Raw genomic sequence first — 12,816 nt, forward strand, 5'->3', positions numbered from 1 at the left:
CCCCTCTGATCCTCCCCCAGGCAAGCTGCGGAGTGCTCCTTGCTGACACTTCTAAAGAAATCTCGCTGAAATCATTTTCCAAGTTTCTGGGAGTTTGCAGGAGACACATTTTACTATTCAGGTATCTACCAACTCTCAAACTCTTAGTTTCCCGACCCGAAATAACTCAAATCCAGACCTCCCCCTCCATCCTTATGGACTCCACCCAATAACCCCAAAGCATTAATTCCAAATCTCCCTGTGTTGTCAGAATAGCACCCCACAAACACTGATTTTACCCACCCCTCACATCTGCTTTATGCCTCAGCTGGAGTAACCTATACAGCTAGAGACTGAAGAGGGAGTATATTTTCGTGTTCACTGACTTGAAATCTTCCGTTGCCCTCCCCACAAGGGGGAGGGCTATTTTACTGATTGCCTGGAGACGAATTTCTATGAATATTTATTGATTTATTTTCCAGACTCGGCAGGGGAGCTGCAAATAAATTTAGTGCGTTCTTTAAATAATTCCTTTTCTATGAGGCAAGATGTCATCTGAAACTTCTAAATAGGCATTTAATTAGCCCGGGTGTTGCTTCGGAACAAAAACTCCCGGCGAGAGCTTTGGGGGCGCACTGTATTGCAAAGAGGCGGTCGATATGCAGAATTGATGCGCGCCAGCCTTTGTTGCCGGCCCATTGTGCGGGCCATGCTTATGAAGACTAATCCAATCATAAATTGCACCCCTGCGCCAATCAGAGCGCCCAGAGCCTCCGGCGAATGAAGCTCGAGTGGAGAACTTTGTTGAACTTCATTGTCAGAGCTGTCACTTTTCAAAGCGCTTTAACGGGCGGGCCACTATAAAACCATCACCTCGACGGGAGGACCACGGAGGACTCGCAGACGCCCAAGTGGGATCATTACTTGGAGACGTTTGCTAAGCCCAAGAGAGAGGGCATCGCGGGGGCGGGAGGGGCGGGAAGCGAGGCATTTACCCTCAGGCCACTGGAAGAAGGGTTATTCCGCCCGCCCCGCGCCTAACATGATGTTCCCTGGCCTCCTCGCGCCCCCCGCCGGGTACCCGAGCCTCTTGCGTCCCACGCCCACCTTAACGCTGCCCCAGTCCCTGCAGTCGGCATTTTCCGGCCACTCGAGCTTTCTGGTGGAGGATCTGATCCGCATCAGCCGGCCTCCGGCTTACCTGCCCCGCAGCTTACCCACGGCCAGCATGTCGCCCCCTAGGCAGGGGGCCCCCGCGACTCTCACAGACACCGGGACCTCGGACCTGGGCTCCCCGGGTCCAGGCAGCCGACCGGACGGTTCACCTCAGACGGCCGCCGCCCCTGCAAGCGAGCCAACGTTTCTGAAGTTTGGGGTTAACGCCATCCTCTCCTCTGCTCCCAGAACCGGTAAGTGAGCGCAGGACACTGAGGGCCGGTCCAGGTGCGAGTCCTTCTTGCCCCGGTTTCCTGTTTCCTTGCCCACTCACACATCTGCGCACATACACTTACGCAGGGTCCCCGGGACCCCACTCGCGCAATGTGAGACTCAGGTCCAGCCAATTCCCAGAAGAGAAGCCTCCAGGTTCGCCCCACCCTCAGAACGAACTTGATTACCTGCAGTCGGAGAGAGCGCCCGCCCCTAGGCGTGTTGTGTTTCTGCCCTCAAACTTTTGGAAGCCAGTTTTTATAAGCCCAAGACAATATATTTACTAGCTTAGCTAGTATAATGGATCTACAATTCTTTTCCTACCCGCCCTAATACTACATATCTCGTTAGTACCTAGGATGAGAATCGGGACAGGGAGCCAACTCTGAGGTGCGTGGGGGGTGGGGTGCGGTGGGGGGGGGGGGGTGGAGGGTGGTGGTGGAAGGATTCCACAGATGACATGATGTTAGGAAAAGGTTTCTTCTACTTTGTCAAAACATTGAGAAAGATGCCTTTGAAGCCAGCTGAAGGGTTAATCATATCATATATTCGATGCTCTGTACAATAATCAAGTACCTAATCAAATTCCCTTTCTGTCTCTCTCCCTCTTTTCCTTTCTCCTTTACTCTCTGCCAGAAACATCCCCTGCCTTACTCCAGAGCGTCCCTCCCAAGACCTTCGCCTTTCCCTACTTTGAAGGCTCCTTCCAGCCTTTCATCAGATCTTCTTATTTCCCAGGTAGGTCTCATCCCCCTTCCTGGGGGGCGGCGTCCCAGGCCCAGCCCGTCGCTCCCTGCTCCGAAAGCCATATTTCTCCGTCCACCCCTCGGGGTTATGCTCTGGTTCAGAGGTTGCGAGGCGTACAACATTCACGAATCCGTCGCGCCAATTTGATGCCCTATTTAGCACAAGCAGTGACTGCTTGACACTTTGCACCAATTCCCTGCTCTACAAATTAGCAGGAATTGTCATGGTCCCAATTTGAGGCGGTTCCCTTCCCGGCGAGGAGCTGTTGGCATCCCTTCACGCCGCCGTTTTCCCACAGAGTCAGTGCACTTGGCCACGATTCCGCCACAAAGGTTTCAGCACCATGACCAATTGGTCAGCTCCTCCGGGCAGCCACACACAGACCGGCCCTCGCCCCTCCACGCCGCCGAGAGACACCTACCAGCCGGGGCTAATTTCTCTTTAAGACTCATTCAGGGTTTCGGGCTTTTCACAAGACCACATGGGGTGCCCTCTTGTGTGGGATGCCTGGGGTCGCCCAGGGGGAGGGGGACTAGATCCTCCCACAACCCCAACCTTCTATTTCCAAGCTGATTTCCCAACCTCTTCTCGTACCCTTCCCCCCACCGCCTTATCTTTTTTAAAGACCTTCAACTTCTAAAATAAGTCTGAGGGAAGCCCGTAATGGGGTCCTAGTCTGGAGGAGAAACACCTTCGACAGTTTACACGAGGTTTTTATCCATCCTGGAATCCCAGTGGTGCCTCAAAGTATAGCTGAAAACTCAGCAACCGGTCAAGACTCAGGAGACAGAGGAGAGCCTATAAAGAGAAGGGAGACTGGGCACGGTTGGTGGGGGATGGGTAGAACCACGACAACACTCCCAAATATCAGAGAAAGAAATAAGCAATTGATTTTTAAAAGGGGGAGAGAGAATTCACCAACAGCCCCCCCCCCCACCATTCATGCTGCTGCTGATAATGGAATTTGCTGCCTTTCTCCCTCATCTCAATGCTCCAACAAAAACAACCCGAGCTTTATAAATAGCTTTTCATGTCCATTTAATGAAAATGATTCCGGGAAGAGAAGCCTCTGCCATCAGTATTCTCCCAATGGTCTTGGCCTGCAGTTGTGTTTAGTTTGAAAGTGTAAATCTCTTTTGTCCCAGTAATATATGGCTTTCGCTGCTTGTCCTCAGTCTTTTTCTGTTAGTTCATTACTACACAATTACCATTCACGCTTCATTAGAGTCTCTGTTTCTTTTTGGTTTTTTTTTTTTCCCTCCCTTAAAGGAAAACTCTCCCCCTTTTTATCATGCCAATACCCATTGGGGAGCGGTCAATGTGCTAATTAGCTGCCACTTTTCATGTATTCGGGCCGAATTCTTTACGTTTTGTGGGGGAGGGGAAGAAAGATTAATATGAAAAAGATGAATGCTGATTGGATTTTTCAAAAAAAAAAAAAAAATCCAAAGCGGATTTTCTTCTGTCAAATAAGTAAGGCACCTCATTTTCATCTAAAGAATGCAAAAGCTACCAAGGTGATAAAAGCATAAGGGGGAAACCCAGCGGCCTCAGCTGGATATTTTTATTTTTATAAATTTTTTCTGTTGCTATTTTAGCCGATATACGCAGGTTTGTTCCCTTGACACTGTTCCCCTGAGACTGTTGAATGGAAAAACGAAACAGGCTATTGTGGAGGCTGTTTTCTGTGTTTCCGTGGTTTTACCTAATCCGGGTTTGCCTGGTTGAAAGGGAAAGTTATTTGGGCGGAAAGCGCCTTTCAGTCTCGCAGGTTTGTAGGTTCCTGGCCTATTCTCCAAGGGGAGAAAAAGGAGAGCTTTAAAGAGATGAAGGGATCAGAGAGAAAAACCGAGGGAGGCCACGAGGGAGGGGCAGACGCTACTGCCGCGGCGGGACGCCGCCCACTCACTCGCAACCCCCCACCCCACCCCTCCACAGCGTCCTCGAGCGTCGTGCCCATCCCGGGGACCTTCTCCTGGCCGCTTGCTGCCCGCGGCAAGCCTCGCCGAGGCATGCTGCGACGAGCCGTGTTCTCCGACGTGCAGCGCAAGGCGCTGGAGAAGATGTTCCAGAAGCAGAAGTACATCAGCAAGCCCGACCGCAAGAAGCTGGCGGCCAAGTTGGGCTTGAAAGACTCACAAGTGAGGGCGGTCTCCCCAAAGCCCCACCCTCCCCGCTTCACCCCTCCCCCACGCATCGTGCAATTGGAAGGGTCCTCTGAAACCCGTTAGGTCCCCTCCTACGGATGGGGAAAGTAAAGTCTAGAGAGGGAATGAGCGCACGAGCCAGCTTCCTTGAGGCCACTCGGGACAGCTTGCTTCTCTCCCCGGCTCATTGCCCCCCACCTGCTCCCAGCCGGGTCAGGTGCGTGAGGATGGGGCTAGAGGAGCGAGAAGCTGAGGAGGGGGTGAGGGTAGGGTGAGTCCTTGACCATCTGAACTCACTGGGCAGCGGGCAAGGAGGGGGAGAAGGACAGAGCCTCTTACCTCTCCGACGGTCCTGCCGGAGCCCCTCCCCCACGCCCTTGGTGGGGAGCGCCTGCGATAACCGCTGCTTGTCCCCCGCTCTCTCCCCTCCCCGCTCCAGGTGAAAATCTGGTTCCAGAACCGACGCATGAAGTGGCGGAACTCCAAGGAGCGCGAGCTTCTGTCTAGCGGGGGCTGCCGAGAGCAGACCCTTCCCACGAAACTCAATCCGCACCCGGACCTCAGCGACGTGGGCCAGAAGGGCCCAGGGGATGACGAGGAGGAAGACGACGGCCCGGGCAGCCCCCGCCACCGCCTGGTCTATCACGCGTCCCCCGACCCTCGGCACCTGCGGGACCCGCGGCTGGAAGGGCCGCTGCCTGCCTCACCGGCTCACTCCAGCAGCCCCGGCAAGCCTTCGGACTTCTCCGACTCCGAGGACGATGAGGAGGGCGAAGAGGAGGAGATCACCGTGTCTTAGAAGCCCTCCCGTGCCCTGCGTACTGTTTCAAAGTACTTTGAAATTGAAGAGGTGTGATTCAGTCTGCTTGTCCGCTTAGTCCCCGCTGTCCAGACGCTGCCGCTTCCCTTTGCAGAACCTCAGCCTGGTCGAGGGCGCCGCAGCCCCTTCCATTGCCCAAAATGGCGTTTCCTTGCCCCACACACCTCCTGGCAGCTCTCTCCACGTAAGTGAAGTTTAGGTCTTGGTCCCAGCCTTAACTTCCCACCGGAGCTCCTATCTTGCTTATTGCAAGCTATTTAAAACACAGTGGAGTGTTCACTCCTATAGCCTGGGTCTTGCTGTGAGCCAGGCCCTGCTGGTCTTTAGAAGCCACAACTCTGTAAGACAGGAAACTCTTTATGGAGAAGGAAACGGAGTTAGGAGTCACAACATCAAGCATATAACTCTAAGACCTCTGACTTCCTAGATCCACCCCCCTGTCTTAGGTGGAATGGTCTCCTACCCATGTCGACTCTGGTAACCCTTTCCATAGCAGCTCCCTTAGATATCTGAATTTAAAAAAACTTTTTTTTTTTTTAAATTTTATACACATATACACCTTCTGGTCTAAGGCACAACATAAATACGGAGTCCTTCCTGTTGTATTCCAAATGCTCTCTGGGCAAAGAAGTGAGTTATTGAGGGAAGAGTCAGTCTCTATTTCTGTATGTGTCTTTCAGAGCTTTTTCTTTTTAATTTCTGCATCCATAGTATATGCACCAAGCACTCTACCTTGTGCCCTTTTATTATTTCTGGGGAGATTACACTGACCTGCAAGACTCGAGCACTGGGCATGACATAAGCAGAGAGAGAACCCACAGCCTCTTTGATTTTGATTTTTTTTTTTTTACAGAACTTTGCTGTCTTTGCACAGCTTTTATGAACTGTACACTATTTTGTACACATGTGTTGTATGATATTTTATACCAATGTTATTGTGAATGACTATAAAGGATTGACTAGACTTTTCTCTCTGTCTCTCTCTGCAATGGCTTTTAAACTTTAAAAAGGTAGCTGTTTAATTGCATAACTTATAAAGAAATACTTATTTTGTATTTTTACCTTGTACAGATTTTTATATATGTATATATGTATCAAATGAACAAATGCCAAATAAAAAGTAGAATGGACATAGTGGTCAAGTATATCATTAATTCACAGAATGTCAGAGCTGAAAGGGATGATGAGCTTCTCATCCAAGTGCTACTGTGATTTCAGGAAGGGAAGCTGACATTTGAGAGAGAATGGCACATGTCTAAAGCCATCCAGCTGTTTAGTGGCCGAGCTGGAACTAGAACCCATCTCTGACTCTCAGGCCAGTGCCTTTTCTGCTTCCCTGTACCATCGATAACCACATTTGCTATGGTTACGAGGAAAGGAGCTCCAGTAAAGTGGTACCAACAAGTTGAGTCTGCAGTAATCCTTCTTCTCTAAGGCCTGAAATCATTGAAAGTCAGTTTAAGCTGTTCAAGTTTACGATGGCTTTACTTTCCCTTCTTGAAAGTTTATACAATTTCTATTCCACAGCGAAGCTCAAAATTGGTCTTATATTTTGTGTGTAAGCTGATTTTCTCAGGAATGTCATCCATAGCCATGACTTGTGGGCCCAGATACAGACTCTGGGGCTCACAAGTGAAACTAAATTTCTTTAAAGACTAGCTTTCAACAGAAACAATTTAAACAGCAACGTAGGAGCAAAAAACATCAGGTAGAACCCTGGTAAAGGCTTCTGTGGGCTTTCAGAGATTGGTATTTGCTGCCTCAGCCACACAGACCCACACTTAATTATCCTAACCCATACTCTAATAGTCGGGGGGGGGGGGAATTGTTAAACTTAAATTTCAATAGTTTGTATCCTATCTGAAATCTGAATTTTTCTATTCTCAGTTTAATTCTCTTTCCAAATAACACGAGCCCTCTCTCCATGTAAGGTTCTGATATCTTCCTGTGCTGGGCCTGTTCCTGACACTGGTGATCACTATTTTCATTATTATTTAGAAATGATCCTGAGAACTTGAAAAAAAAATCTTATTGTCATAATTATCTTAATCCAAGAAACCCTCCACATTCCCCCCCCCCCCCCAACACATATGAAAGCACCTAGCATGGTGTTCTGCCCATGGTAGGCATATAACCTTTTAGATAAGAAATTCTGCTCTGAGTGATTCAGGCTATTTTTTCTCCTTCCCTCCACTGTTGCCTGGATATCCATAGATGGGATCCTGACCAGAGTGGCCCACTTTACCCTCCCTGCTAGCTCAAGCCCACAGTTCTTACTTACAGTCAAGAACTATTTTCAGGCATGGGGGTAGATTAGTGTCTACATTCAAAGTACTTTGGGGGCACCCCAAAGTGGCATTGTTCACAATAGCCAAGAGATATTCACATCTCATCATTCACATCATTCACAATAGCTTCTGCAAAATGTCCACCAATGGATGAATAAATAAAGAAAATGTGGTATATACACACAACGGATTATTATTCAGCTTAAGGAAAGAAATCTTGTCACATGCCAAACATGAATGAACCATGAGGACATTATGCTAAGTGAAATAAGCTGGTAAAAAAAAAAGACAAGGACTATACGATTCCACCTATATGAGGTATCCAACACATTCAAACTCAGAAACGGAGAGTAGAATTGTGGTTGCCAAGGGTTGGGGTCAGTTGGGGAAACAGTTGTTCAACGGGTACAGACTTTCAGTTTTACAAGATGAAAACGTTCTAGAGATTTGTTGTGCAATGATGTGAATACGGCTAACATTACTGAAATGCAATTTAAAAATGATTAAGATGGAAAATGTGTGATTTTTAATTTCAATTAAAACATTTAAAAAAATTTAAATAAACTGGAAAAATAATTCACATGTTAGAAGAACTAAAAGTCCAGTAATGGTCAAAATTATGACCAAATGAAAAAATTCATGGTAAGCAATATTATCATAACACAATGTGAATGCATTGCATAATATAATGTAAGAAGCAATATATGGTGTAAAGTTTTTCTATATTAGGAAAAGTTAATGGGGCACCTGGCTAGCCCAGTCAGTAGAGCATGCAACTCTTGATTTCCAGGTCGTGAGTTCAAGCCCCATGTTGGCAGTAGGGTTTACGTAAGAAGAGACAGAATTTCCTCTTTTCCAGATGGACTCATGGAAGGTGCAGAAGAGAAGAAAAAGAAGGTTCCTGCTGTGGCAGAAACCCTTTAAAAATAGCAAAGGAATTTTGCAGAGTTGAAAATCAACCATCTGAGAAAGAAGTTTGCCCAAAAGATGCTTCGAAAGGCAAGGAGGAAGCTTATCTATGAAAAAGCTAAGCATTACCACAAGGAATATAGGCAGATGGACAAAAATGAGATTCTGTTGCCAGAAAAGCTGGCAACTTCTACAAACCTGAGGAACCCAAATTGACTTCTGTCATCAAGATCAGAGGTATCAATAGTGTGAGCCCAAAGGTTTGAAAGGTGTTGCAGCTCCTTTGCCTTTGTCAGATATTCAACGGCACCTTTGGAAAGCTCAACAAGGCTTCAGATAACTTGCTGAGGACTGTGGAACCATCTATAGCATGGGGGTACCCAAACCAGAAGTCAGTGAATGAAATGATCTACAAGCGTGGTTAGAGAAAAATCAACAAGAAGCGAATTGCCCTGACAGAGAGCACATTGATCGCTCTATCTCCTGGTAAATATGGCATCATCCGCATGGAGGATCTGATTCTTGAGATCTATACTGTTGGAGAATGTTTCAAAGAAGCAAACAACTTCCTACGGCCCTTCAAATTATCTTCTCCACAAGAAGCAATGAAGAAAAAGACTACCCATTTTGTGGATGCTGGCAACAGAGAAAATCAGATCAATAGGCTTCTTAGAAGGATGAACTAAAGTATCCACCATGATTATTTTTGTAATCTGGTCAGTTAATAAAGGACTATGTTCAAATTCGAAAAAAAAAAAGAAAAGAAGAAAAGGGAAACGAGAGAGAAAAAGAAAGAGAGAGAAAAAGAGAGAAGTTAAGAAAACTCAGAAAAGGAAAGAAAAACCACCCTAAGCTTTTTAAAATGTGTATGCTACTCCCTTATAATCACAAAGGTCTACATCTTCAGAACTACAAATGCCATGTTTTGGCTTTTTAGTGTCTCTTTTAGCTGAACCAAAGGACGAGGACCATGCCCGTTTTGCACACTGTTTCCCTGGTGACATGCATAGCCCCTGACACATACTGAGTGTTTGAGTTCTGTTGAGCGAATAAATAAATTACAAGGTGAGACACTCAAGAGCCTAGACCATAAGTCTGGAAGTTATAAATCTTTCAAATGAGTTGAAGGATAACTTAGGTCAATAATTAAGACAATGAGACTAAATAAACTGGTCAAATGTGTTTCTCAAAGTCAAGCCAATTAGCTTAATCCAAAAGACTGAAATAGTTGTATCTCCCCGCTGAAGGAAAAAAAAAATACTAAAATGTGTGGCAGGCAGGCATTCCACTGGGTGCATTCTGCTGAGTGGAGATCTCATCGAAATGTAGATCAGGATTCAGAGCTCTGGGTGTGCAACATGGCTAACCCCTGTTGGTTTACAGAACACACTTTAAGTAGCAACGACTTGATACTCACATGAGTTTTATCCTTGTGGTATGTCATCTAAGGTGGATACTATTATCCCCATATATAGATGCAAAAACTGAGGCTGGGAGTTTGAGTGATTTCCCATGGGTACCTCAGCCAGAATTCAAACTCAGTTTCATTTAACTCTATGACACCATCCTGCTCCCTTGACTAAACGGGTAAAACTCCACCTAACCAAACTCCAACCAGTAAGAACTCTCTATTAGAGCTTTATGCATTTTAATATTCTGAAGTTACTGGGAAAAAAAATCAATGGTTATTTAAAACCTTTATTATGCTCCTAAATCTCCTACTATATCACCAGCCTGCCTCTCTGTGGCCTAAATCAGTGATACTCAAACTGATGTTAAAACTCTTTTATGGTTTTATTTTTTTTTATTTTTATTTTTTAACATTTATTTATTTTTTGAGACAGAGAGAGACAGAGCATAAATGGGGGAGGGCCAGAGAGAGGGAGACACAGAATCCGACACAGGCTCCAGGCTCTGAGCTGTCAGCACAGAGCCCGACGCGGGGCTCGAACTCACAGACTGCGAGATCATGACCTGAGCCGAAGTCGGCCGCTTAACCAACTGAGCCTCCCAGGCGCCCCGATGCTTTTAAAAACCATTGAATATCTAAAAGATTTTTTGTAACCATGAGCTTTATCTATCTACATTTTTGGTAGAAGAGATTGAGACTGAGGAAAATAAAATATTTATTCATCACTTCCTGTTAAAACAATTTCATCAAATATCAATATAAATACCATATTTTTGAAAAATAAATACGTATTATAAAACAAAAAAATAAGGGAGTATTGTTTTTACATTTTTGCAAATCTCTTTCATGGTTGGCTTAAGAGAAGACAACTGGATTCTCTTATCTATTTCTTTTTTTAAAAAAATTTTAAAAATGTTTACTTAGTTTTGAGAGAGAGTGCAAGCAGGAGAGAGGCAGAGAGAGAGGGAGACATAGAATCCGAAGCAGGCTCCAGGCTCTGAGCTGTCAGACCAGAGCCCAAGGGGGGGCTCGAACTCGTGAACTGTGAGATCATGACCTGAGCTGAAGTTGGACGCTTAGCCAACTGAGCTACCCAGGCTCCCTCTCTTAATTATTTCTTCACTCTATCATGATATGAAGAAAATTTGTCTTCACACAGATATGTAATTAGAAAGGGAGGCGTATTTGTACAGTTTCTTAGATAATTGTGGCTATTCTTTGATACAATGGCAAAACTTGACAAGTGGTAGGTTTTTTTTTTTAAAGGGTAGTCACAATTTGGAATCTAAAATCCTATCAATGAACTTTCCAACTCTGATACTCTGTCATCTATTGGTCTATCTTGCATGTTGAATGGATATTTTACCCATGCATGGTTTTGTAACATCATGCATCGGTCATTTGGAAAATATTGGTTCACTGAGTCATGCCGCTATGCTAAATGTTGACACTTTCCTGTATTATCAAATAACACATTTGTTCATATCACCACCCATCTCATCATAAAAGTCTTTAAGTACTGAGAAACTGTGAAGTTCATGGTGGTAGATACAAGATTTCCAAACTTTACATTTGTATTTGAAATCTCAGTTTTTATTATTGAGACAAGTTCTTTTTTGTTTTTCAAACAAAAGTCTCACTTCATTCGCTTTTGAGAGAATGTTTATGAGACACTACTGTCAGTCATTCTTTCAAGTGAAGATGAAGTACCGCAAAAAATGCGTTAGTTCAAACAGCTGCACAAGTTCTCGTCTTTGAAAAAAAAAATCACACTTCAGTGCGTAGCAGAAGTGCTTTATTCACACTTCTCATTTCATCGTGCATACTATCCAAAAATCGTATGCTTTAGGGGCACCTGGGTGGCTCAGTTGGTTGAGTGACCGACTCCAGCTCACGCTGTGATCTCACCATTAGGGAGTTCAAGCCCCCATAAGGCTCTCTGCTGTCAGTGAGGAACAAATTTGGATCCTCTGTCACCGTCTCTCTCTGCCCCTCCTCTGCTCACGCTCTCTCTGTCTCAAAATAAACATACTTAAAAAAAAAGATTATATACTCTATCCTTAAGTGTTGAAATTTAATGACAATAATTGTTACTGGCCCATCAGGCACATCCTTTTTTTTTTTTCTCTTCTTCAAGTTTTTATTTAAATTCTCTTTAGTTAACTCTTATAGTAAAATTGGTTTCAGGTAGAATTTGATGATTCATCACTTACATACAATACCCAGTGCTCATCACAAGTGTCCTCCTTAATTCCCATCACCCATTTAGCCCACCCCCCACCCATCTCCTGCCATCAGGCACATCCTTAGGGGAAGCTGGCTGTCTGTAAGATGAGACAGTAGAGAATGCAGTGACCACTAGTCACTTGCAGCATTTCTTTGATTTGTGCTATCGTGCCAGCAGTCTTACTGGCGGTTGCTTTTGCACTACCAATAAAAATGTCAATAGAGTTGTTCCAGGATAGAGCATGAGATTCAAAAAGGCATTCGACACTTTGAATATTTCAGCCACCCTTGCGCTTGTTGTCAAGAATGCATGTAACTTCTTTGATGATTAGATGTTGCGAATACTAAGCAAACACAAGCAGAAAAGGAAGTCCAGGCGCTTCTGTAGATTTGTCCATTTTCTAAGCAAATCACCATTTTGCAGATGATTTGTTAACTCGGTCCTTGACAAGTTACCCTCTTATTGGAAAGTGGCACTGTTGTGATTTCTCTTACTGACTTTTCATCCAGCAATGCCAAGTGTACAGGGTTTAATTAGTCTCTATTACTTAATTAGTCTCTACTGTCATCTATTGAGTATTCTTCCTTAGATAATGCAATATGCCAACTTACTCTATAAGATGCTTTAGTGGCCTTTTCATCTCTAGTCTGAAAGGTTGTAACAATTTCTGGTTCTTAAAGACTGTCTCACATCCAGGTCTTAAAAATTCAATTCCTTTCTTTAAACTTCAACAGCTGGTTTCGAGGGGCATCTGGGTGGCTCAGTCGGTTAAGCGTCCGACTTCGGCTCAGGTCATGATCTCGCAGTTTGTGAGTTCGAGCCCCGTGTCGGGCTCTGTGCTGACAGCTCAGAGCCTGGAG

General features: G+C 45.2%; 1 protein-coding gene and 1 pseudogene across 1 annotated transcript; both read left to right on the top strand.

The window, feature by feature from the left end:
* Window positions 1-911: 911 nt before the first annotated feature.
* On the top strand, window positions 912-6,251 carry DBX1 (developing brain homeobox 1). Its single transcript, XM_086679399.1, has 4 exons — window positions 912-1,388; window positions 2,044-2,145; window positions 4,093-4,295; window positions 4,741-6,251. Exons 1-4 carry the CDS (start codon window positions 1,022-1,024, stop codon window positions 5,098-5,100), a joined length of 1,032 nt encoding a protein of 343 aa, XP_086535525.1. The 5' UTR covers window positions 912-1,021; the 3' UTR covers window positions 5,101-6,251.
* A 2,024-nt stretch (window positions 6,252-8,275) lies between these two features.
* LOC112865555 (large ribosomal subunit protein uL30 pseudogene) lies at window positions 8,276-9,061 on the top strand (annotated as a pseudogene).
* Window positions 9,062-12,816: the final 3,755 nt, after the last annotated feature.

The sequence above is a fragment of the Puma concolor genome, chromosome D1, assembly GCF_028749965.1.
Source record: "Puma concolor isolate L17-30 chromosome D1, mPumCon1.1.hap2, whole genome shotgun sequence".
Classification (NCBI taxonomy): Eukaryota; Metazoa; Chordata; class Mammalia; order Carnivora; family Felidae; genus Puma; species Puma concolor.

What these genes read in the sequence shown, in the direction of transcription:
- DBX1 (XM_086679399.1), top strand. Translation starts at nt 1,022, where the DNA reads ATGATGTTCCCTGGCCTCCTCGCGCCCCCCGCCGGGTACCCGAGCCTC. An exon ending in CTCCTCTGCTCCCAGAACCG is followed by an intron (nt 1,389 to 2,043) that starts GTAAGTGAGCGC and finishes ACTCTCTGCCAG; the next exon opens with AAACATCCCCTGCCTTACTC. An exon ending in CAGATCTTCTTATTTCCCAG is followed by an intron (nt 2,146 to 4,092) that starts GTAGGTCTCATC and finishes ACCCCTCCACAG; the next exon opens with CGTCCTCGAGCGTCGTGCCC.